Source organism: Melanotaenia boesemani, chromosome 4 (genome assembly GCF_017639745.1).
Source record: "Melanotaenia boesemani isolate fMelBoe1 chromosome 4, fMelBoe1.pri, whole genome shotgun sequence".
Lineage (NCBI taxonomy): Eukaryota > Metazoa > Chordata > Actinopteri > Atheriniformes > Melanotaeniidae > Melanotaenia > Melanotaenia boesemani.
The window spans coordinates 19,761,692-19,784,698 of record NC_055685.1 but is presented as its reverse complement, the minus strand read 5'-3'; the positions used below and the strand labels follow the sequence as shown (position 1 = coordinate 19,784,698).

Below are 23,007 nucleotides of genomic sequence, written 5' to 3'. Positions count from 1 at the left end.
TTGACCACCGGAAGTGTATTTTCAGGAAATGAAGTATTTGTCGTTCACTCTTCGTTCGTTGGACTGTCGAGCTTCGAAGAACGTGGGGTTATAATTGTAAAGTGGGAAAAAGAACATCGACGTAGTACTTTCAAGATTGTACTTGTCCTCAACTGATGCTTGATTTCGATGGGAAGAACAGATTTTTTTTCGAAATGAGTGAGTTATGTCGTTGGCAACAACTTAGCATCCAAAGCTAATTAGCTAGTTAGCAAGAGAAAAGCTAACTACAATTCTCCATTAGCTCATAGAGACTGTGTCAGCAAGTACGCCGTTTGGATTTTTTTCCTCTGCTTTTTCTTTAAATTAACATTGTTGTAAACAAAACAGTAAAAGAAGAATCAGAAAGAAAATGGGCTCTTCCAAGAAACATAAGGAAAAGAGTCGCGACAAGGACACCGAGGAGCGCCGTCGCGAACATAAGAAACATCGCCACAAGGACCGCGATGCTTCAGATCGAGATGCGACACGGGATAAAGATAAGCGAAAACGCTCCAGGTCCAGGGAAAAAACTAGACGGGAGAGCCGCGGCAAAGGCGAAAGAAGCAGCGACGAGCCACGAGTGAAGAAGGAGAAAGTAGATACTGGATACGAGGAAAGCATTACAGAAGGTCAACCTCAGAGTTCAAGCGGAGATGCATCTCTCAGCATCGAGGAAACAAACAAACTTAGGGCTAAGCTGGGTCTGAAGCCCCTGGAATTAAATGAGAACAAGAAGGAGCTTGGGACCAAAGAGGACCCAATGGTGGCCGAGACTATCAATCCTGTTCTCATCCAGCAGCAGAAAGATGTGAGAGAGAAACTTGCAGCTGCGAAAGAAAAGCGCCTTCTCAACCAAAAACTAGGAAAAATCAAAACTCTAGCTGACGATGACTGGCTTGATGACACAGCTGCTTGGGTTGAAAAAAGCAGAAAGCTGTCAAAAGAAAAAGAAATGGCAGAGAAGAGAGCCAAACTTTTGGAGGAGATGGACCAAGAATTTGGTGTCAGCAGTCTTGTGGAGGAGGAGTTTGCTCAAAGTAAACAGGATTCATATACATCCCGGGACCTAAAGGGTCTCAAAGTGCAGCACAAAGTGGAATCTTTCAGTGAGGGCTCAACTGTTATCCTGACCCTACAAGACAAAGGTGTGCTTGAAGAGGAGGAAGATGTGCTTGTAAATGTAGGACTTGTGGACAAGGAAAAAGCAGAAAAGAATGTGGAGTTGAAAAAGAAAAAGCCTGATTACAAGCCCTACGAAGAGGAGGAGAGCGTGGATGACATGGTTACGTTTAAGCCTCGTTCTGTTCTGTCAAAGTATGATGAGGAAATTGAAGGCGAAAAGAAGAAAAGCTTCTGTTTGAGCACAGGGGGATTTGCTGATGGGGAACGAGAAAAGGAACTCCAGGCTATGAGAGAAATGCTGCGAAATCAGGCCCAGACATTGGAAATGCCTGCTCTCGCCATTGCCTCTGAGTATTACACACCCCAGGAAATGGTGGGCTTTAAAAAGACAAAACGTCGTGTGAAGAAAATCAGGAAGAAGGAGAAGCAGACAATTGTGGATGAACTTGTTGATGACACGCGTAGCTCTGATTTTGGCTCCAGATCACGTGGTCGAGGCCGCAAACAGGCTGGTGATGATGATGGAGAAGTACAGGAGGAGGAGGAAGGCAAATGGCCACATGAAGTCCCCCAAATGTCTGATGACATTAGGATGGCAGAAATGGAAATGAGTGATGATGAGGACTTTGCACCTCTTGATCCAGCTGTGATTGAAGAGGATGAGGCAGAGCAGGAGCTCCAAAAACAGCTGGAGAAGCAGAGAAAACTGAGGCAAAAGCAGCTTCTCAAAGACTCTGGGGAGAAGGTGGCAGAGCAGGTGAAAGGGATGGTTAAAGGTGATGATGACAATGACCCTGAGAAGAAAAACAACATTGTTTTCAATGCAACCTCAGAGTTTTGCAGAACTCTGGGCGATATTCCAACTTATGGACTGTCAGGAAACAGAGAGGATCAAGAAGATATTATGGACTTTGAGCAGGAGGAAGAGAAGGATGATGCTGGAGATGCAGACTCCGAAATGGATGAGAATATTGGCTGGAGCACAGTTAACCTGGATGAGGAGCAAAAACAGCCAGATTTTTCCACCGCTTCTGCCACCATTTTGGATGAAGAACCCATTGTTAACTCTGGCCTTGCAGCTGCACTACTGCTGTGCAAAAATAAAGGTCTGCTGGACACTCAGATGCAGAAAGTAGCTCGTGTCAAAGCACCTAAGGGTTCTCTGCCCAATGACAACTACTGCATTGAGGACAAGATGGGCTTTGATGACAAGTACAGCCGCAGAGAAGAATATAGAGGCTTCACACAGGATTTCAAAGAAAAGGATGGATACAAGCCGGATGTCAAGATTGAGTATGTAGATGAGTCTGGGCGGAGACTCACTCCAAAAGAAGCTTTTCGACAGCTTTCACATCGATTCCACGGGAAGGGGTCTGGAAAGATGAAGACAGAGAGGAGAATGAAAAAGCTGGAAGAAGAGGCACTGCTGAAGAAGATGAGCAGCAGCGATACTCCTCTTGGGACTGTGGCGTTGCTTCAAGAGAAACAGAAATCCCAGAAAACACCATACATTGTGCTTAGTGGGAGCGGGAAAAGTATGAATGCAAACACCATCACTAAATAAGTACCGAGGAAGTGATTACTGTGTGTAATATAGAAACAAACACATGCATAGATATAAAGTTGTCTAAACCCATTTTAAGATGATTGCTTAAATTTCCTGTCTTAGTTGATACAAGTTTCATTGTGTTAAAGAATTGTTCAATAAAATCAGTGTAGGTGTAAAAATGGTTTCATTTTTTTATACTTTTATAATGTTGAAAACTAAGTCCAATTGTACTTCATTTTTTATTTATAAAACTTGACTAATGGCTTTACAAATGGCATAATTCTGATATTCGAAAGTGAACACAGCAAATCAACAAAATATTTAATGTCAAATTAATGCCAACAATGGAACTGGGCTACAATGGGTTTTGTAGGTAATTTTTTTTTAATTCTTTTGTATGTAATAGGAACATTATCTTAACATTATACCCTTTGCAAATAATCGTTACTGTGTGACCCAAGTTACAAATGAGATGTTCTGTTTACTGGGTGATTCTTTCTCTTTGCTCAGAAGATTAGTGAGAGATCACATATTTAGTGACGATTTAATTAGATTTTAAAATATATGAATTTATTACATTGCCAACTAGAAATCAATTCCATGTTTGAAATAAAAAAAACAAAATAGAATTACATTAAATGTTAGCATATTTTTGGGAAAGTAACTACTAATAGTCACTGATCAATTTTAAAAACTAAATGTCAAAGTAGCAATGTGGTTGGTAGTGATTTAGCTATTCACTTCCTTATTTCAATCTATGAATAATGATTTTATTATTATTATTTTAATCCTCTTTAACTTGGAAGTTTAAACATTTTTTACTAGGTGCAGCTCCAGGGTTTTAAATGCAAACTTCTTTAATGTGAGAATTGATTAAAACAAGCAACAGAGAAGAATTCAACATAAAGAGCAAAACAAATAAAACTGGTATTTAATATGCATGTAATCTAGAATTATTCAGATTTGATTAGATTAGAAAACTAAAACTTATGTTAATTCTAAAGATTCCCAGTAATTTATGTTCAGTAACATTTCTGAGGACTCATGGTTCATATGAGTCGCTGGACGTCAACGGAACTAAAGTGAGCGATTAAGAGATTGCCCGAGCCTTATTCCGGTACACAACCTGTAGCAAAGTAGTTAGCAAAGCTAACACTAGCAATCTAACGTTGCTTCTTTCTAGAGGACATGCACACTGACAGGTAAGTGATGCACGGTAGTACGCAACGCTGAGTTTTAATAAATGCCTCTGATGAATAAAACAAACAGTAAAGCGCAATTCAAAGAGTTTACATTGCTTACGATAACGCGTAAGCTTTCTTAAAAAAAAAAAAAAAAAAGCTTCCTGTTGTTTAGCTAGCAATAAGCTTAAAGGCGGACAGAGTTTTAAGTAGCTTTGATACGTGGAGCTGGCGTTTCGTTCCACTGCGTAACTTACCTTCCAATGTCTAGGTGATGTTTACTTGACACTTGTAAGCCATCCTAGCAGATAATCGTGGCTGACTGTTATTGATAGTGTGCTGTGTTTTCTCCAAGAGTAGTCGGGAAAAGGCAGTAAGCGACACTTTAAGAGATTATTTTGAGTCATGTCGAAGCTTCTCAGTTACTTTATCGTAATTCAAGGATATTGTATTAAACTCTTATCCAAGCTGGGGGGCTGTCATCGAGATTATACTTTATATGAGCCAATTAGAGTGTCGTTCTGCAATAGCTTTATGCTTGTAGACATTCTAACAATAACAGTTGTCATGGGAAGAAGTTGGTGAATATTAATTCCCAAGGCAGTGTAGCCGAAATCTGGTTAACGTCCTCCACATTTAAACAGTTACTTCTAGTACTTATGTGAGAATGTAATGTCACTTAAAATGGAATATCAGTAGCTTAACGACTTTTACCCTGCGGTTATTTGTTAACGTGCACATTTTTATTCTGCTATGGGTAAACAGGTATTCTACAGTTGTTAATATATCTAAATTATTTTCTATAAACGCCACAGGCTCTAACTTCACTCAGTGAAACCACAGGCTGTTGTAATGTCGGAGCTCAAACCCCCTACCCCAACCCCAACCCCTGGTGACACATACAAGGGTTGGCTCTTCAAATGGACTAATTACATAAAAGGTTACCAGAGGCGCTGGTTTGTTCTCAGCAATGGACTGCTGTCTTACTACAGGTAAGGCACTTGTACCTCATTTCAAGTTGCATTGATGTTAATGGCATGTACATACTTGGTCAACAATGCCATACCACACACAGGACACATAACAAGATTGTTTCTTAAACTTGTTGCATGTGTTGATGCATAAGTTCTCATGCAACTGTTCCCATGTTTATAAAGAGCCTCAAAGATAAGTATGTTTTTACTGTCCTTGAAGAGGAAAATGTCCACAGTAATTATACAACCTTCAAACCAAAATAATGAAAGTAGATACATATATATATACCAAAATAAAAGGTAATTTAAATTAAACCTCTCCTTGCTCTTTTTTTAATTTTCACATACTATACATCTGAGAAGATTCTGAAGTATATGCTTCACTCTGTCTTCAGGACCCAGGCAGAGATGGGGCACACATGCAGAGGTACCATCAACTTGGCTACAGCCAACATTGTTGTGGAGGACTCGTGCAATTTTGTCATTTCCAACGGAGGAGCACAGACGTATCACTTGAAGGCCAGCTCTGAAGTAGAGCGACAGCGATGGATCACTGCTCTGGAGCTTGCTAAAGCAAAGGCTGTCGACATGCAGGCTGGATCTGGTGAGGGGGAGGCAAAAGTGATTTGGAAATTAAAGAGGGCTTATTATTGAAGTTCACAGAGGTGTTGCCGCTTATGAAATATCCAGAAACAAATATGTGTTTGTCTGATTGTGGTTACTTATATCCTCTCTGTCTCCTCTGTAGATGACTCTGGTGATGATTGTCCTGGAGTTTCCCCTGCCCCTGGGCAGGGCGGAGGCTGCCGCAACTCCGAAATCCAGTCCACATTACGCACCCTGAGCAGCAAAGTTGAGGACCTTACCACCTGCAATGATCTCATTGTCAAACATGGATCTGCCCTCCAAAGGTATTGAATATCTATCTGAACAAAATTATCCACAAGAAAGAAAGTTGTTGGTTTTGCTTTTTTTTATTTATTGTTTTCTTTTTATTTTTCTTTCAATTCTACAAACTCAGGTCTTTATCCGAATTGGAGGGCCTGCGTGTTGGAGGGGACATGGGGGAGAAGATTAGACAAGTCACAGAGAGAGCCACACTATTCCGAATCACCTCTAACGCCATGATCAATGTAGGGATTCTCGAAGAAGAGCAAGCAGCACTTCTAATGTGTTTTTGCTGACATGTTGCTCTTGTGTTCCCTAAAGGCATGCAGGGACTTCCTCTCTCTGGCCCAGAGCCACAGTAAGCGTTGGCAGAAGGCCTTACAGACTGAAAGAGAGCAGAGGATACGTCTGGAGGAGACTCTTGAACAGTTAGCTAAACAGCACAACCACTTGGAGAGAGCTTTCAGAGGAGCTACAGTTCTTCCTCCTTCATTCAGCAATCCTGCTTTAGGTAGTAAAGGTAGGACTCTTATTCTTGGCTAAACATCTGTGTTTGGATGCTGGTATTACTGGTGATGCTGATGTTACAACACATACCTCAGTCAGTGAACTGCTGAGTTAGCCGTTCCCTGTAGTCATTCATTATTCAACAGATCATTATTATTTTAGGCGGTGCTCCAGGAAAAGGTGATGCCAGTGATGAGGATGATGACAATGAGTTTTTTGATGCAATGGAAGACCCAGCAGAATTTATTACTGTCCCTGCTGACCCCAAGTATCACAGGTCATTAACTTTTATGTGTGTGTATGTATATATATATATATATATATATATATATATATATATGAGTTCATATTTAACTTTTCTTTTACTTTGCCTTCTTCAGTTTTGTTTCACATGTTTCTTCATTTCTTCGTATTTCAGAAGATCTGGCAGCAACATCAGCGGAATCAGCAGCGAGACTGGAACGGATGATCAATCGGTAAACAATTAGTTAATTTATTAAGTCTGAGTTGCATCGATCATATCAGCCTGCCAAAACCACATGAACATTTTGGATGTTCTTGTTTTGTTTCATTAGTTTGATGAACTGTCTTTGGCATCCAATCCGGAGTCCCCACAGCCTCTTGAGCTAGAGCCAGTCAGACAAAGACGAACTCGTATCCCTGACAAACCCAACTATTACCTCAATTTGTGGAGCATCATGAAGAACTGTATTGGAAAAGAGCTGTCAAAGATACCAATGCCTGTAAGAAATCTGCTTCTTTGTTGACATCTTTTTTTATTTATTTTAATTAAGTAATTGAAACTTCTCTTTACTTTTGTGTTTTCTAGGTAAATTTCAATGAGCCCTTGTCGATGCTGCAACGTCTGTCTGAAGATCTGGAGTACTATGAAATTCTGGATAAGGCCGCTAAATGTCATAACTCTTTAGAGCAAATGTGTTACGTGGCAGCTTTTACTGTATCTTCCTACTCCACCACAGTCCACCGCACAGGAAAACCCTTTAATCCTCTGCTGGGAGAAACTTTTGAACTTGATCGAGTCAGAGAGTGTGGTTACCGATCTCTTTGCGAACAGGTATGCAGACAATTTAAGAGCCTACATGAGCCATTCAGTACAACTTTTTGCAGACTGTGGTTGTTTCTATTTAGCCTCACCTAGTTTAAGTTCTACAACTCTTCACTGCCCTCATCTCTTCTCAGGTGAGCCACCACCCACCTGCTGCTGCACACCATGCCTTCTCTGAAAAGGGCTGGACCCTCAGACAGGAGATTGCACTAGCCAGCAAGTTTAGAGGAAAATATCTCTCTATCATGCCTTTGGGTAGGTGTTTGTGTCTTTGAATAACTACATGTTGATAGAATAATCACGTCCTCCCTGCTAATTTATGAGTGATTGTTGCTTGCAAACCTGTTTTTCAGCCAGACACTCTCTCGGTACACCATCTCATTTTTAACTTCACTTTGTAGAATATTTGGGATGAGTTTTGTTTGAGCAGGATAAACCTGTCAACAACACCTTTGTCCTCTCTGTCATCAGGTTCTATCCAGTGTTTATTTGATAAGAGCAACAATCACTACTCCTGGAAAAAAGTTACCACAACCGTACACAACATTATTGTTGGGAAATTATGGATTGATCAGGTAAATGTAAAGCTGATACTTATTGGGAAAAAGTGTAAGAAATGTCAATAAATGTTATTTATTGTCTCACAATAAATAACAGAAAAGACTTAAGATGGCATCAGGGTACTTTTAAAACAGCTGCAGTTATGGTTTTTTAACACTTTCTTATTATGTTATCCTGTGTCAGTCAGGTGAGATAGATGTGGTGAACCACAAAACAGGAGATCGTTGCCATCTCAAGTTTGCTCCCTATAGTTACTTCTCCAGAGATGTACCAAGAAAGGTGAGCTCTTTCCGTGTATTTTAATGAAATTAAATGTTACCTTGTTTTCTCATGCTTTTTACGCAATGTCTGCTGAGTTCAAGATGTATTGGTACAGGCTCACTTTTTAAAATATCAGTTTCAAGTCACAGAAATGATGAAATGCATGTTAAGAAGCCTGGCTTAAGTCCCTTGTGTTTAAGTAATCTGTGTTTTGCTCATTCTTGTGTAGCTTGGCTGCTGCCATTATTCTCTATGTTGTGAATAGCTTAATGAACAGGAATGTTTAATATGTGTGTTTTGCTGAGAATACGATTTGCCTTTATTTCATGATTAGTTGCTATTATAATTCTCACATGCATATGAATCGTTTAGTTACTAAGACCATTTACAGTTTAGCTTTGTTTTGTTATAACAAGAAGTAACTGTTTTAATGACAGGAGAAAAAGAAAATTGTGTGAGTTTACGATGTCGACAGAGAACGGCATGTGTTTATTGTTCATATTAACTTCAAGTTTAAAGTAAAAGTTTAAAATACATCTGTATTGCCTGATTTTCTGAAACTTCAGCTACGTAATACTCAGTGCCACTTTTTGTTTGTCATGATTGCTGCTATCACTGCCCCGACCCGTACTTCAAAATCCACCTGTTGACTCTTGAGCTATGCTATCTGCCAAAGTTTAATCATTCCCTGCTGAACTGAGCTTAATATGTCTTTCTGGACAATAAGATCATAAGTAATTAAGGAGTTCAGTGAGTTTTTGAACATTAAAACTAAATGGTGGTATTAATTTTTTTCCACATTTGCACAGGAGCCTAATCTGCTTAGTAGACTAAACATTTGTGGCGTCTCAGCAAATTATTCTGTTCAGAGTTGTAATAACTGGAGCCTGAGTCAGGGTGAGAAGTAAGGTACATGAATAGGTCATATAGTTTATTTAGGGAAACAGACAACCATGCATTGTCACTACACTTAGACCAGTTTAGAATATCCAGGGAATGCCCTATGCATGCTAGATAAAAGTGGCACATGAGGAGAAAACTCTGAAAGATGAAGGGACAATAAAAGTGGAGTACAAAATACAACTTTGTTAACTTTTCTAAGTGCCCAGCAATGACTTTTGTAGTGGCTTAGCACTATATACATAAATAAACTAAAGTGAATAAAAAATAAGTTGCATCAATGTACAAATTTATGTAGTTTTAAAATTGCTTTGCAAATTGCTTTTGCAGTTTTTCTTCCATGAGACAATCTTGTGTTTGATTTAATTCATAAATGAAAGCTTTGTTTTTCTCTCAGGTAACAGGTGTTGTGACAGATAAGGATGGAAAGGCCCATTATGTGCTGTCAGGAACATGGGATGAGAAGATGGAATTTTCCAGAATAATGCAGAGCAGTAAAGGTGAGAATGGCACTGAAGGCAAACAGAGGACTGTTTATCAGACGCTCAAAGCCAAAGAAATCTGGAGAAAGAACCCTTTACCGTAAGTGTTTGTTTTACAGAAGATTGATTATATTAATAAAGTTGAAAGTGCAGTTCGTATGCAGTATAGTGTTCAGCTTGTCATCTTTTATGGTGATGACTTTGCAGAGAGGGAGCAGAGAATATGTACTACTTCTCCTCACTTGCCTTGACACTTAATGAACATGAAGAAGGAGTGGCGCCTACAGACAGTCGGCGGCGCCCTGACCAGCGGCTAATGGAGGAAGGTCGGTGGGATGAAGCCAACGCGGAGAAACAGAGACTTGAAGAAAAACAGCGTACCGCCCGTCGAGAAAGGGAAAGGGAAGCAGTGAAAGCAGCCAGCTCACCTGAAGAAGGTAGGAAACATTTTATTCAGGAGTTTGTTTTTTTTTCATCTCGTGTCTGTCCAGTGTTTTTGTCATGTTTTTGTCCACTTTTCTATCTGTTTGTCTCTGTCTTAAACCCAAGCTATCACAGAGGATTCAATTAATGATTCACCTTTGAAAAGCAAGTACTCTTCTAGTAGTCTCTTCATCTACATTTTGTATTGACTATTAACAAAACTGACCTATTTCATGTTTGTGTTTAATATCTTCTAGAGGGGTGTCAAACTCCGGTCCTCGAGGGCCGGCATCCTGCAGGTTTTCATTGTTTCCCTGATCTAACACACCTGACTGAAATTAATGGGTTATTGTGAAGAAGTTGACAAGAAGCTGATAGAGCCATTTGATTTTATTCAGGTGTGTTAGATCAGGGAAACAATGAAAACCTACAGGATACCGGCCCTCGAGGACCGGAGTTTGACACCCCTAGATCTTCTTGATTAAAACCTTACATTTTAATGTCTCTTCATCCATCTTTGTTCCATTTAGCTCATGCACAAGAAACTGGAACCACAGCAAGTGAGGTTTCCGATGAAAGCAAGTATCAGATCGGTTAAACCTTTAAAGAATACTCTTAAAAGTGCATTGTGTTGCATCTTTTACTGGGGAAAGAACAAGAAATGACTTGGTGCATCCATGAGGTGCAGATAAGCTTCATAGCACCTCACATGTGCTGATTTGTGCTGTTTTTAAACTCAGCGCTCATGATTCCCTCTTTGTAAATTTATCAGCTTTTAACTGTTGATGTCTCAGCTGACAACAGAAAGTATTTAACCTCTTTTATATAAAGACTGATGTAGATCAGCATTGAGAAGAACTTCCAACATGAAAATATGTTTGATCCAACACATGGCACTTTTAAAACGTAAACAGCAAAGGTGTGTGAAATGAGGTGTGGATTTAATATTTTGTTTGTTTGTTTTATTTTGCTTGGGTTTTTTTTTTTTTTGTTTTTGTTTTTTTTCCGGTGTTGGGCTTTCCTCAGCTGACACAGAGGACTCTCCCCCTCACACACCTGTTGCATGCAAGTAGCCCCTTACATTTTCAGTCACTGTTCTTTGTAATGGCCATATTTGCATAATTCTATAATGTTTTAATTTCCAGTACATCATCCTTCATTCTTTTTCTTTTTCCAGCCCCTTATGGACCATCACTCTTCCCACTCTTAAGCAAGTATTCTGATAATTTAACAAGTACAAAGAAGTTATGCCACATTTTCTAGTAATTTAGTGAAATCTAGATTAGACAAGAAAAAAAAAACTTTTATCAATTCAGCCAATTTCTATCCTTACATCCTTTACAACTTGCTCTCTCATAGTGGAAGGCAAGGAAGGTCCTTATGGAGCCACAGCCAAAAGCAAGTAACATTTGTCCCGCTGCCCATTGTCCCCTGTGTCTTTTAGATGCATTTATAGGAGACTATCTGTAGATTACTAGCCTACTTTAGCAGTGCAGTGCTGTAGTTGTGAGCCTGACTTTCATCATGTTTATTACATCATGTCTTTGGTGACTTGATGAATAAGCTGCATTTTGTTTAAGGTGCATCTGCAGACGAGGCGACTGGTAACAATTAACATGTTTATCTCTCTGTCAGCTTTCTTTAGAGCGTATCCGCTTAATTTAAGCATGATATGCTGTCATTGGTCAATGATCTCTTAACCCTTACTTAACCCTCTAAAGCTTTCTCTTGACTAAAGAATGGATGTCTTCTCTTTCAGGTGTCCATCCAGACAGCTACCAAGCACTGTGGTTCGAGAAGGTAGACGACTCTGTATCTGGAGAGACGTTGCACGTCTACAAAGGGGGCTACTGGGAGGCGAAGGAACAAGGGAGCTGGGATGTGTGCCCTGACATCTTCTGATCCCAACAGAATTAGTTTCAGATTGTCGTGTGCAAATGAGAAGATGGTAAGCAGGGCTCTCCCCTTTGTCAAAGGAATTCAGCCCTGACATCAGTCTAGCTTCAGTGTCTGTAGCTCTGATCACCCTCTCCTGATCAGGAACATCTGGACTTCACTCTCAAAGTAGACTACATGCTCATGTAGCGTTGTAGAGACGTTGCTTCTGATTGGTGTTCAGAGCTCTTTCTCACTGCCTCTCAAACACTGAAATTTGTCACCTGCTAGCTTCAGGGTTCTGTAGTCCAACTTCTGAGTTAGAAATGGATATTCTGGAAATTTTCATTATGCATTTTCTTTACTGTGAATTAAGGGTACTGCACCACCACAACTCAAAGTTTAATCATACTCGAGGTTTGAATTTTTTTTCTTATTTATTTCTGAAAGACACAAACACATTTGATTCAGTTTGCCTTTGAATTTCTGGTGATTTGTGGTGCTTATCCATTCTTACGCTGAAAATGTACTCTATCTACATATTAGCCTTTTTTTTCTAGAAATGTTTGCATTTATCTAATCAATTTTTAAATCTTCCTCTTCCTAAACTCATCAAAGCCCATAATAAAAAATAATGTGTTGATCATGAGAGATAGCAAATAGTTTATCATGGTTTGTTTTTGTAATGTCTGGTTATGTCATCTTTAAAAGTATGAGTTTTAAATGTCTGCTGCATATTTTATTCAATATTGATGTTGTGTTTTTGTTTTTTTGGGGGGTTGTTTTGTTTTTTTTAATAGTTTGCGAATAACTTTATTTAAATTTTTTTCTGTTAAAATTGCGTTATGTGTGCAGCACGTTGATTTCAATGTATTTTCTTTGTTCATTAAGTTAATATATTTATTATCATTCAATCTAAAGTTCTGAAAGAGGGTTAAAAATAAATTTATTTTATAACCAGTGAAAAATACCAATAGCACTATTGCCAGCCATGGGTAGTAAAATATTGTCAACCATGTCATTTAGATATTTTCTTCAGGATTTCCCATATAAGAGTTTGGCTGTTAAGGTTTGGCTCATCTTAAGTCCAGGAGTTTTATTGGATTAAATTACACTGATTGATGCAATATAGGAAACTCAATCTTATCCTTTTTAACAACAAAATGTGTGAACAAATACACTGATTCTCTCAAATACACTGACTCTCAAAGTCTAAGTGTGCTTGTTTTTGTGTAATATCAAATATTTCAAGTAACATATTCAGGCTATTCACATGAACGGCTTACATAAAATTTAAAGTGGGTGAGATGGGCTCCAGGTTATTGGCTGTATGCAGATTTTTGATGATTTTTGGCATGGAAGACAAATATGATTCAAGAGTATTTTGTCTTTGTGGTTTTCTTACAGCTTTAATTTTGTTTAAGGATGTTCTTTTTGTGCTGCAAGTATAGATTCTTACCAGACAGCAATCAGAGTGCCTGGCAAAAAAAAAAGAAATGTGAGGATGTTGCAGAAATGGAGTTTTGTCGTTGTGTTTGTCACTATTTGTTATGAGAGGAAGGACTAGATGGTTGACAGAGATCCAAAGGTAAATTTTTCCTTTAAGTGTACTTAAAGCAGAGCACTGAATATTAAGACGACAAAGTATAATGCTATAATTATTTCTGTGTAAATATATTAGAGATGTAATTGAATTAGAAGGCAGATAAGCACTTTCAAGTTTCTTATTTGACTATGTGGTTTACTTTAAGTTTCCTTGTATGAGATTTCTCTTCACTAACTAAGACAGCTTTCTACCTTTAAATAGCATTAATCAGTCCACATACAATGTTCCTTGTTCCATTCACCTGTTGCTTTATGCAGCATTTGACAGATGTCTCTGCATCTCTTTCCAAATGGTTTCTGACTGGTCTGTCTTCAAAGATTTATTCATCTTTATTTATTTTTGTTTTAGTCTTTGGTTTTAATTGTGTGGCTCCATCATTCAGACACTGTTTTATGTAAAGTTTTTCCTTCCCTTTGTTCCAACCTGTGATGTTTCCCTGCACTGCAGAAACTCCCTTTACACAACGCAACAACTTCTTTAAATTTAAACTTCTCTAAATTTGTTTAAAAAAAAAAAACTTAAGGTGTTGCACTTGAGTACAGTAGTGATTTAAGATCTCATATGTCTAAAAAAGTATGTCAACTTTTAATGTTGGCTTACGATTAATTTTGTCATTTGGATAGGTTGTTTTTTTGGAAAGCCCCCTAATTGTGTTGAGTAACTGTAAACATGATCTGAACATATATTTAACCATTTTCTGTCCTTTTTAATGCAATTATTTTTGTCAGGATTGTGCTAGGTGATAAAGGTAGTAAAGTATGAATGGATATTAAGTTTTTCTGTGTGGTGTCATTCATTTTCTCCAACACAAAAGACCTTAGAATGGTGAATGCTATTTTAATCATACAAATACTGTTCAGGGTGTACCCTGCCTCTCACCTGCTAAATGCTGGGTTAGGACAAAGCTTCCCCGCGGCCTTTAATGGACGAAAGAATGACTTGAACAAAAGCATTGGTTGAGAGCATTTGACTTAATGGATGTGAAACACAAGATATAGTTTTATAAGGGTATAGATTCTTATTTTTGTAATAAAAATAAAGTAACAGATTTTTCCTCATTGTTCGACACTTCTGCAGTTTTAAGTTGTACATGGTTCTACAAGTTCTTCCAAAAGCTAAAACTAAATGAGCAATCAGATCAAATATGCTTTCTTGTTCATATTTACAAAAGATGCATTTGGTATCAACAGGCTTAAATTTTGAGATGAATAAATTGGTGGGCTATATGTTTTGTATTATTTTTATATTACTTACATTCAACGGAAACCTGACTGTTATTAATGCAAAATTTAAAAAGGGATAAGTCAAGCTTTGCTCTCATTAATATAACTAAAATAGGAGTTTCAGATATAATTTACACGGCATGCGTTTTGTTTATAATATATTTTTAATTATAAAGATTTAGTTGGTTTACAGTTCTGATTTTGAAATTTATGATCTTTCATTAATTCTATTAAACCCATTGGTATGGAGTTGAAACTGAGCAATACTAAAGCCTTTAACGACTCTACCGCCACCTCGGGACGCCCAGGCAAAGAAAACTAACGCCACTACGCATGACATCAGCACCTTTGTTTATAAACCGGGCGCAGCAGCTAATGCTACGCGGCAGTTGGGTGTATCGTGTTTTTTCCAGGCTACTGTTCATCACTCAGACCGTAATTTTATTGTTCGTATAGAATTTAGGTATCTGTTTAAAAAACATGTCCGCAGACGGACCCGGAGGAGACTCTACAGATGCGAGGCGGGACGATACACGACCGTGAGTTAATTTAGCCAGTTAGCGATCTTTACTCCAAGAAAGCAGATTATTGTTGCTTTGTCATGTTTCAAGTCCTCAAGAGAAAACCATTCATCCTTCGACTACCCATTTATCAAGTGAAATGAAATGTGCTTTACTCTGCATACTGTTTCCTTTATTTATTTATTATATACATTGAGTTGTAAGCGGTTATCTTTGCCTTTGAGCGCTTTTCCCTGTTTTGGTCATTTAACCCTCTGCTGTGCATTGCTTGCTGATGGTGTGAACCATGCTTTGGTGTGTTGTCTTTCAGGTTAGCGGGGTCTTTGTCTGCCCCTTGTCCCATGGACGTTGATGCCAAGCCCTCTTCTCACAGCTTCAGATACAGTCTCAATTTCCCCTCCATCGGCCAGTGCATCATCATTAACAACAAGAACTTTGATAGAAGCACAGGTGATTTTTTTAATAATATTTATTTGTTTTCACCAGCAGTCAGAAATTATTAGAATTAATAATTTTTGTTGGGTTTTGTGTACCCTGTAAACCAAGCCTGTAGTGCTAATAACAGTAAGTAAAAACTAATCAAATTGATAGTTACTCAGAGTTTGGACAAAGTGATGTTTTGTTTACACCATGGTTTGAAAATTTACAAAAGATAGGAAGAAGAAATGGAAGACAAAGTTAGTCAGAAACATCTGCTCTTTCCACAGATAGATTGCTTTCAACAAGAAGCAAACTGAAATGACACGTCAGGAAACTCCCTTCTTATCCATTATGCTAACCTAGTTAAAACTGCTTCATCATGCATGCAGATATTTGACATTTGTAGTAATGTTTAAACAATTCTTGCATATTTTTAAAAAAAAATATTGCTGGTCCAACATGTATGTGGTTACAAAGAATATGTGGTTTAGTCATATTGCACTGCTGAAGTTTTAGAAATTTCTGTGGGAAACCAAAACTAGTAGATATGTCTTTCTATGTGTAAATGAAACCGTAACTAACTTGCTAAGAGTTTCTGTTGCTCAGTTGTAAAAACTTTTACTCTATCAAATCAAGAACACCTACAAGAGCAACACATTTTTAAATTAACAGATTCTTGGTAAATATCTTTGTGTACATTACTCTAAAACTTGTTTTGAACTATGTTTTAAACTAGTTCCTTTTCTAAAATGTTTTTATACAGAGTAAAGAGGAAGTGGGCTGAAGATCCGTGGGCAATTGCTTTATATCTAAAACAAGACATACATGTGGTATTTCTGTACTAGTTTCAAGTTGGTGCATGCAGGCTTTTGCTTTGCCCCTCAGTTTTGGTGCATTTGACTCTCAGTTGGATGTAAAAATTTCTTTGGAAATGAACTGGGATAGTGTCTGTAATTAGTGGTAGGTTCAGACCAAAAGATTGTATGACAGTCGGCTGGGTAAACTGATCTAATTCCCTCAGATTTGGTTGAAATTGTGTGATCAGCCTCGTGGCTATGCATATACCCTGTCACATCAAGTCAAGAGGAAACTCCAACTTTTTTTTTTTTTACTTCAACAAAATATCTGCTTACTGATTCCAGTCTAATTTATTCTAAAACTTCTGACAGGAAGTGTTGGTTAACATCTTAACCCTCTCGGGTTCTTTGTCTCCTTGCAGTCATGCTTCTTTATCAGTTGTGTGTGTCACACCCATATTCATTTTTTCTATGTGTATTTGAGTTGACAGGTTTGAGCAGCATTATAATTACCAGATTTTTTAAAATGTTAATTTTCTCTCGTGAAAAAAAAAAGGTCAAAATCATCAACAACATACCATAAATTTAGTCTGTTAGTCTAGTTCGAGCTAAACTTTATTGTGTTTTAGGGCAGAATAGCTGTTTGCTGCTGTATTTGCCACTTTGCTGTTTATTATTTTACTGTAACATACAACAAACTGAATGAACCGTATATAGCTAGGGCAGACACTTGACTATTACAGTCATTAGTTGCCCTTGACTCTTATTTCAGTGTAACATAAGACGGCAGGTTAGTCATCTCACATCTACTCTTCCGTGAGGTAAAGGTGTTCCCTGGGGCCCACTTTGCTGATATTGCTGTGGCTACCATTTAAATGGCTCCCATTTCAGTTTATTGTTCAGAGACTAGCTCTGTTGTAGTCACTATGTTGGAAGTTGGGAGAATAAGAAGTATTCATCCTTGTTTTTGGTGAGAAACAAAGTCAGTAACTGCCAGATCATTGCAGCGTCAGTAGCTCATCTGACTCATGACCCCTCATAGTCACTTTTAATATTTATATTGACATGTCAGCTTTTTAAAAAACCTGTCTAGCAAGACTTAAATTGTACACATGACCTCTTGATTAAGAAGTCACATGTGCTTATGTTGAAAGAGAATCATATGTCAACCATGGTTAATCCTTTTTTGGCTAGTTTATTTGAAATTGTACTGTACAATGAGATGCTTTTTCAGCATAGCACTTATTTCTGTTAGACTCCAGCATATTACCGTAAACAACAGACTAGTGACGTCCATGGCATCTAGATTTTATCTGGATTTTGACAGTCTTTCTCTGGTATCAACCCCTGGTGTCTGGTATATTGGAACTTTGAATTTGTTGACTTTTCGAGTCATTACAGCAGTGTTAAAAAAACTGAGGTGAATGCAGGTTATATTGGTTTTTTTAAATGGCGTAAATGAGCATAGTTATCATTATGGGAAAAGCACAGGGTGTACCAGAACATTAACAGATACCTGTCTCCAGTCAAGTGTCCCAATAAGTCATGGCAGTGTGATGGTTAAAGAAATTCAGCATTCACTAATTTAATTATTTCCACCCCTATAGTTGTTTAAATTAGATTTCTTTCTAAGCTGAGAATGGGTGAAGTTTACATTAGTCCAAAGAAATCATGCAAAGCAGCACAAGGCCTGTTTGTGCAGGTTGGAGAAGGTTTGCATGAAGTTTTAATCCTGCACATGAAACTACACTTTTATGACATTGCATACCGTATTAACTAGTATTTTTGTTTTGTTTTTTTAAGGCATGAACCAACGAAACGGCACAGACGTCGATGCAGGCAATGCAGGGAAAGTGTTTTCAAAGTTGGGCTATAAAGTGCAGGTTTATAACGACCAGTCGGTGGATCAGATGAAAAAGGTTTTAACTGCTGGTAAGTACGATGGAAAAACTCACATTACTCTAAAACACAAATTAATTCTGAAACATGGACATACAGTACCTATTTTCAAACAGGGTTAAGTAGTTTTCTTTATTGATACATCTCTTGTTTTTTAGTGTCAAAGGAAGATCACAGTCGCTCAGCCTCATTTGTCTGCGTTCTCCTGAGTCACGGAGATGAGGGCGTGTTCTTCGGCACTGATGGCTCAATAGAGCTCAGGTACCTAACCTCACTTTTTCGAGGTGATCGCTGTAAATCACTGGTGGGAAAGCCCAAGCTCTTCTTCATCCAGGTATTGCACCGTCTTTTCTATTTGTTTACCTGCACCAATGTTGCTCAATTATGTGACATATAACTACATTTTGTCTGTGTGCGAGTAGGCTTGCAGAGGCACTGATCTGGATGCAGGCATTGAAACAGACAGCGCAGACGATGGTACAACTAAGATCCCCGTGGAAGCTGACTTCCTCTACGCCTTTTCCACAGCTCCAGGTTACTACTCAAACACTGTTCTTTACTATACTCGTTTCTTTTTGAACCTTGAATTAATCAAGCCTATTTTCTATTACTCATGCATGCACAGGATATTACTCATGGAGGAATACTATGACTGGATCGTGGTTCATCCAGTCGCTATGTGACATGATCAGTAAATATGGAAAAGAATTGGAGCTCCAGCACATCATGACGCGAGTCAACCACAAGGTGGCAGTAGAGTTTGAGTCTGTCTCTAATTCACCAGATTTTCATGCAAAGAAACAAATCCCCTGCATTGTGTCAATGCTGACCAAAGAGATGTATTTTTTCTCTTAATGTTGGCTTTACATGAGAAAAGTTGAGCCTGGCAGAGGAAGGGCTTGGAGAAGTTCTGTAAACCACATGTCATGTAATGTTGCAGTGTCATTTTACTGGTCTGGCATTATCGGGTTTTCACTGTGGGTTGTGTGTGTGTGTGTGTTTTTTTTTTCTCATTTTTAGATGTTTGTGTTTTATTTTTTCCCACACGTAAACCTTTAAAAGGTTCATTTTAAAGCAATTTCTGCTTTCACAATCTGCCAGCTGTGACTATGTGAGTCCAAGCTCTCAGTGTGGTTACATCATTGCTGTTTACATTATTCAGATTACAGGGAAATAATATTGGAGCCACTTTCGTAAATAACTGGGACTTTTTTGTAATTGTATAATCATGGTTGCCCTTCTATTCTTTTTTCTGGAATGTCATTTTTTCATATCTTCGATGTCTCTCCACTGCTGTTTGTGTCCTTACATTTGATAATGAAAGTTGTGTAACCAAAATATAATCAGCCATAAACTAAACTAGCACTTGGTGAGTTATGTGAGGCCTAAAGAAACACAACATGTGAACTCAGTTGGAAAATTCATGTGTAGTAAAGTCAGAAGCATCCTGTGAGCTGTCTTGTGATGAGTTGGTTATAAAGCTCAAAATTAAATTAGTTTCCTAGTCTTTTGATTTTTATTGATGTAGATTTCTTCTTTAAGTTGATCGCTGTGAATATCTTGAACAGAAACAAATTTCACATCGTGCACAGCTAAAGCCTGACTGTTGACTGGAGATTCTGTCGTACCTGAACTGAACTTCTAATTTTTAATAATTATTCTAATAATAAAACTTCTAATAATTAGATTGTCAGGTTGACTTCATATGGGAGAAATGAAGGCTAGTAAACATAGCATACGATTGATATTACATTATTCAAGTATAGCTGAAATGACAAGCTGGTAGAAAATAAATTGCTGGTTGATCTCAACTGTACCTTTTTTTCTGGTTTAGTTTATTTAAGCAAAAATTCATAAAACAATAACTCACAATTTTTTCAAATATACCCTGATTTTTTGTTTGTTTGTTTGTTTTTTGAGCTGCTGTTAGTCTTGTAAAACAACAAGTTTTACTATAATGTGCCTTTTTTTTAAGAAGCGTTTGGTCACATGAAGAATTTTTTACTATAAAATTGAAACGGATGAAAAAAGATTTTAGTTGCAGCAATGCACCACTTTTTGGTTTGAATAACTGTCCTATCTTAATAATATGACAATAACTATTTAAAAGGGAGAAAAGCACAAACAAACAAAAACAGATGAAGAATCTGTGGAGTTAAACTTTTGTATTTTGACATGTCCGTTTGATTACGCACCGATCTTGGTTGTGGTCATTTCTATAAATGGAACACTCGCAATATTTACAGGAAACAATCTGTATCCTTTAGCTGTGTTTTTAGCATGTTTACATCAGTGTAGGACAATCATGTTCATTAGCTGAGAAAACACAACAGTTTGATGTGAACAACGTTTGGGAATTTTTGTAGTATGTTGTGAGCAGCTACATTGTGAGCTTGGTAGAATGTTTTTTTTTTTTTTTTTTTTTTTTTTTTCTTTAAATTAATAAAGACAGCTTTCACTTGTGTGCTACGAAGCATCTCTGCCTCTTTTTTTCTTTTATTGGTAACTTACGACAGCATCAAACAAAGTTTTTGGTTGCACCTTGGGAAAATCTCTGAACTTGTAGGCATCTCCTAGAGAAGCAAACATGTTTGGCAGTGAGGGATCTATTTATATGCACATTCTTGAGTGTAAACAGGCAGGATTACTGCAGATTTGGCATGGCCTAAGGTCTCAAGAACTGGTCCACCAGATCCTGAGGCTCAGCCTAATAAAACCAAGCCTCTGATTTTTTCACTACCAGCATGGATGCACTTCACCTAAACCTGCCTTCACCCGCAACAGCCCAGATGGAGTATGCTCTAAAAGCAGAAATGTTTGATTGAAATGCTACATCTCGACATCCACCCTTAACACCACTGGTATAAAAGCAAAGCATGACGGTATCAGAGGTCAGAAAGAGATAAAAAGAAAAACATCAAAATAGAGCAATGCATTAAAGGTTCCTGGAGAATCTCATGATTCTCAAGCCTATTTTATACCATGGATTCTGCCTAAAAAGAATCAGTACATACAGTGCAAGAAACTGGCACATAAAAAAACTCAACAATCCTTTATTAAATACCACCTAATATATCAAATCTTGTCTTAAGTCTGATGCTAGTTAACAGATACTTATAAACAGGTGGCTTATTAATCAAAACACAATGCACAAAACAAAATATACATATTTTAAATATCAGTATCATCACCTAGACAAAGGCTTGTCTAACTAATACAGTTGAGTAATACGATCCTTGTTTCAACCATTGTTTTGAGTGAGATGATGATCATGGGCTGATAAACACCAGGTTTCATGGATATGTATTACAACCCCATTTCCAAAAAAGTTGGGATGCTGTATAAAATAAAAAAAGAAAATCATAATGTAAGGATTTGCAAATCTTAGAAACCCATATTGCCCTCCTAATGGCACATAAAAAACATATATTGAAACTGAGGTATTTCACCATTTCATAGAAAATATTTTTAAATGTGATGATAACACATTACAACAAAAGTTGCAATCAGGGCAACAAAAGGCTAGCAAAGTACATGGCACAAATCAAAATCAACTGAAGCAGCATTTCACAACTAATTAGGTTACAACAGGTCAGCAACATGACTGGGTTTAAAACAAGAAAGGTAGTCTCAGATGCAGAAAAAGGTAGAGGTTCACCAATCTGCGACAAACTGCATCTAAATTTGTTACAGAATTTTAGAAAAATGTTCTTCAACAAAACATTGCAAAGACTTTTAGAATCCCACCATCTATAGTGTATAATATAATCAAAAGATTAAAAGAAACAAAAGGAATCTCTGTGCACAGGGGATGAGGCCGAAGCCCAAAACTGGATGCTGATGATCTCCAGGTCCTCAGCAGCATGGTATTAAAAACAAGCATGATTCACCACATGGCCTCATTCTCATCTGGTTTAATAAAGGTTTACACATTGGCTGAGGAACACTTTCAGAAATCACTATCTGTGAACACAGTTCACCATGCAATCCACAAATGCAGGATCAATCTCTATTATGCATTGAAGAACTCATATGTGAATATGATCCGGAAATATCTCTGGGCCAAAGCTCATTTGGCTCAGAGGCAAAGTGGAAAACTATTCTGTGGTCAGATTAACTAAAAATTGAAATTGTTTTTGGAAGCCACTGATGTTGTGTCCTTTGGAATAAAAAGGAGAGGGAATATCCATTTTTTTGTTCAAAATCTGATGGTGTGGGGTTACAGGGCCTATAGTATGGGCAGCTAACACATCTGTGAAGACACCATCACTACTGAAAAGTGCATAGAGATTTTAGTACAACATCTAGGGCTTTCCTGACAAAGTCTCTTTCAGGGAAGGCCTTGCAGATTTCAGCAAGACGTGAAATGAACGATCCAAGCAATCCAGCAATACAGACTGTTGAGCAGCTACAAAGAATTCCTCAAACATAACTCCAGAAAAAGGTCTCCTCACTTCCCAGAATACAGAAAGTAGAGAAGGGATGCTACACAATTGAAACATCACCCTGTTTTGTGATGTATTGTTGTCATCAAAATCAAGATAATCTAATATTTTCCATTAAATTCTATTTTTTTAACACTTTACACAGTGTTCCAACTTTGTGGAGTTGTACTTTTTTGTACTACATTTAGGTTAAGCTGGGAGAATTTTCTTTAAATCAGCCCCCTTTAAAATCTGCATTGCAACATGCAGGTGTTCCTGTTGTTGCCATCTATGTTGTTCATGTCAG

General features: G+C 37.8%; 3 protein-coding genes across 17 annotated transcripts in view; all 3 read left to right on the top strand.

The window, feature by feature from the left end:
- Positions 1–45: 45 nt before the first annotated feature.
- sart1 (spliceosome associated factor 1, recruiter of U4/U6.U5 tri-snRNP) lies at positions 46–2,886 on the top strand. Its single transcript, XM_041984233.1, has one exon. The coding sequence runs from the start codon at positions 392–394 to the stop codon at positions 2,705–2,707; it is 2,316 nt and encodes a 771-aa protein (XP_041840167.1). The 5' UTR covers positions 46–391; the 3' UTR covers positions 2,708–2,886.
- Positions 2,887–3,735: 849 nt separating this feature from the next.
- LOC121637758 (oxysterol-binding protein 1-like) lies at positions 3,736–14,189 on the top strand. Of its 14 annotated transcripts, none has more exons than XM_041982011.1 (20): positions 3,736–3,894; positions 4,689–4,865; positions 5,243–5,451; positions 5,596–5,758; positions 5,869–5,980; positions 6,057–6,255; positions 6,405–6,519; positions 6,661–6,718; positions 6,818–6,985; positions 7,072–7,317; positions 7,443–7,563; positions 7,780–7,883; positions 8,053–8,148; positions 9,428–9,612; positions 9,720–9,949; positions 10,062–10,100; positions 10,466–10,513; positions 10,962–11,000; positions 11,113–11,145; positions 11,695–14,189. In XM_041982011.1, the coding sequence occupies exons 2-20, from the start codon at positions 4,726–4,728 to the stop codon at positions 11,835–11,837; spliced, it is 2,448 nt and encodes an 815-aa protein (XP_041837945.1). In that variant the 5' UTR covers positions 3,736–3,894; positions 4,689–4,725; the 3' UTR covers positions 11,838–14,189. The 14 variants fall into 14 exon arrangements, with proteins under 14 accessions (XP_041837945.1, XP_041837949.1, XP_041837952.1 ...); XM_041982015.1 differs by having other exon boundaries at positions 3,738–3,894; positions 10,466–10,495; XM_041982012.1 differs by lacking the exon at positions 3,736–3,894 and adding an exon at positions 3,945–4,144.
- An 813-nt stretch (positions 14,190–15,002) lies between these two features.
- casp3a (caspase 3, apoptosis-related cysteine peptidase a) overlaps positions 15,003–23,007 on the top strand; it is a 15,401-nt gene continuing 7,396 nt past the window's right edge. Inside the window, exons 1-6 of one of the 2 annotated variants that reach the window (XR_006009943.1) lie at positions 15,003–15,178; positions 15,471–15,610; positions 18,181–18,309; positions 18,435–18,610; positions 18,699–18,810; positions 18,902–19,266. Coding sequence is in view for 1 of the 2 variants with exons in the window: in XM_041982027.1 (XP_041837961.1) it covers positions 15,120–15,178; positions 15,471–15,610; positions 18,181–18,309; positions 18,435–18,610; positions 18,699–18,810; positions 18,902–19,131 (846 nt within the window). In the remaining variant the exon portion in view is untranslated. Of the gene's footprint in view, positions 15,179–15,470; positions 15,611–18,180; positions 18,310–18,434; positions 18,611–18,698; positions 18,811–18,901; positions 19,271–23,007 lie in introns of those variants that run through there. The other variant, XM_041982027.1, reaches the window with a different exon arrangement.

What these genes read in the sequence shown, in the direction of transcription:
- sart1 (XM_041984233.1), top strand. Translation starts at nt 392, where the DNA reads ATGGGCTCTTCCAAGAAACATAAGGAAAAGAGTCGCGACAAGGACACC.
- LOC121637758 (XM_041982011.1), top strand. Translation starts at nt 4,726, where the DNA reads ATGTCGGAGCTCAAACCCCCTACCCCAACCCCAACCCCTGGTGACACA. An exon ending in CGACATGCAGGCTGGATCTG is followed by an intron (nt 5,452 to 5,595) that starts GTGAGGGGGAGG and finishes TCTCCTCTGTAG; the next exon opens with ATGACTCTGGTGATGATTGT. An exon ending in TGTCAAAGATACCAATGCCT is followed by an intron (nt 6,986 to 7,071) that starts GTAAGAAATCTG and finishes TGTGTTTTCTAG; the next exon opens with GTAAATTTCAATGAGCCCTT.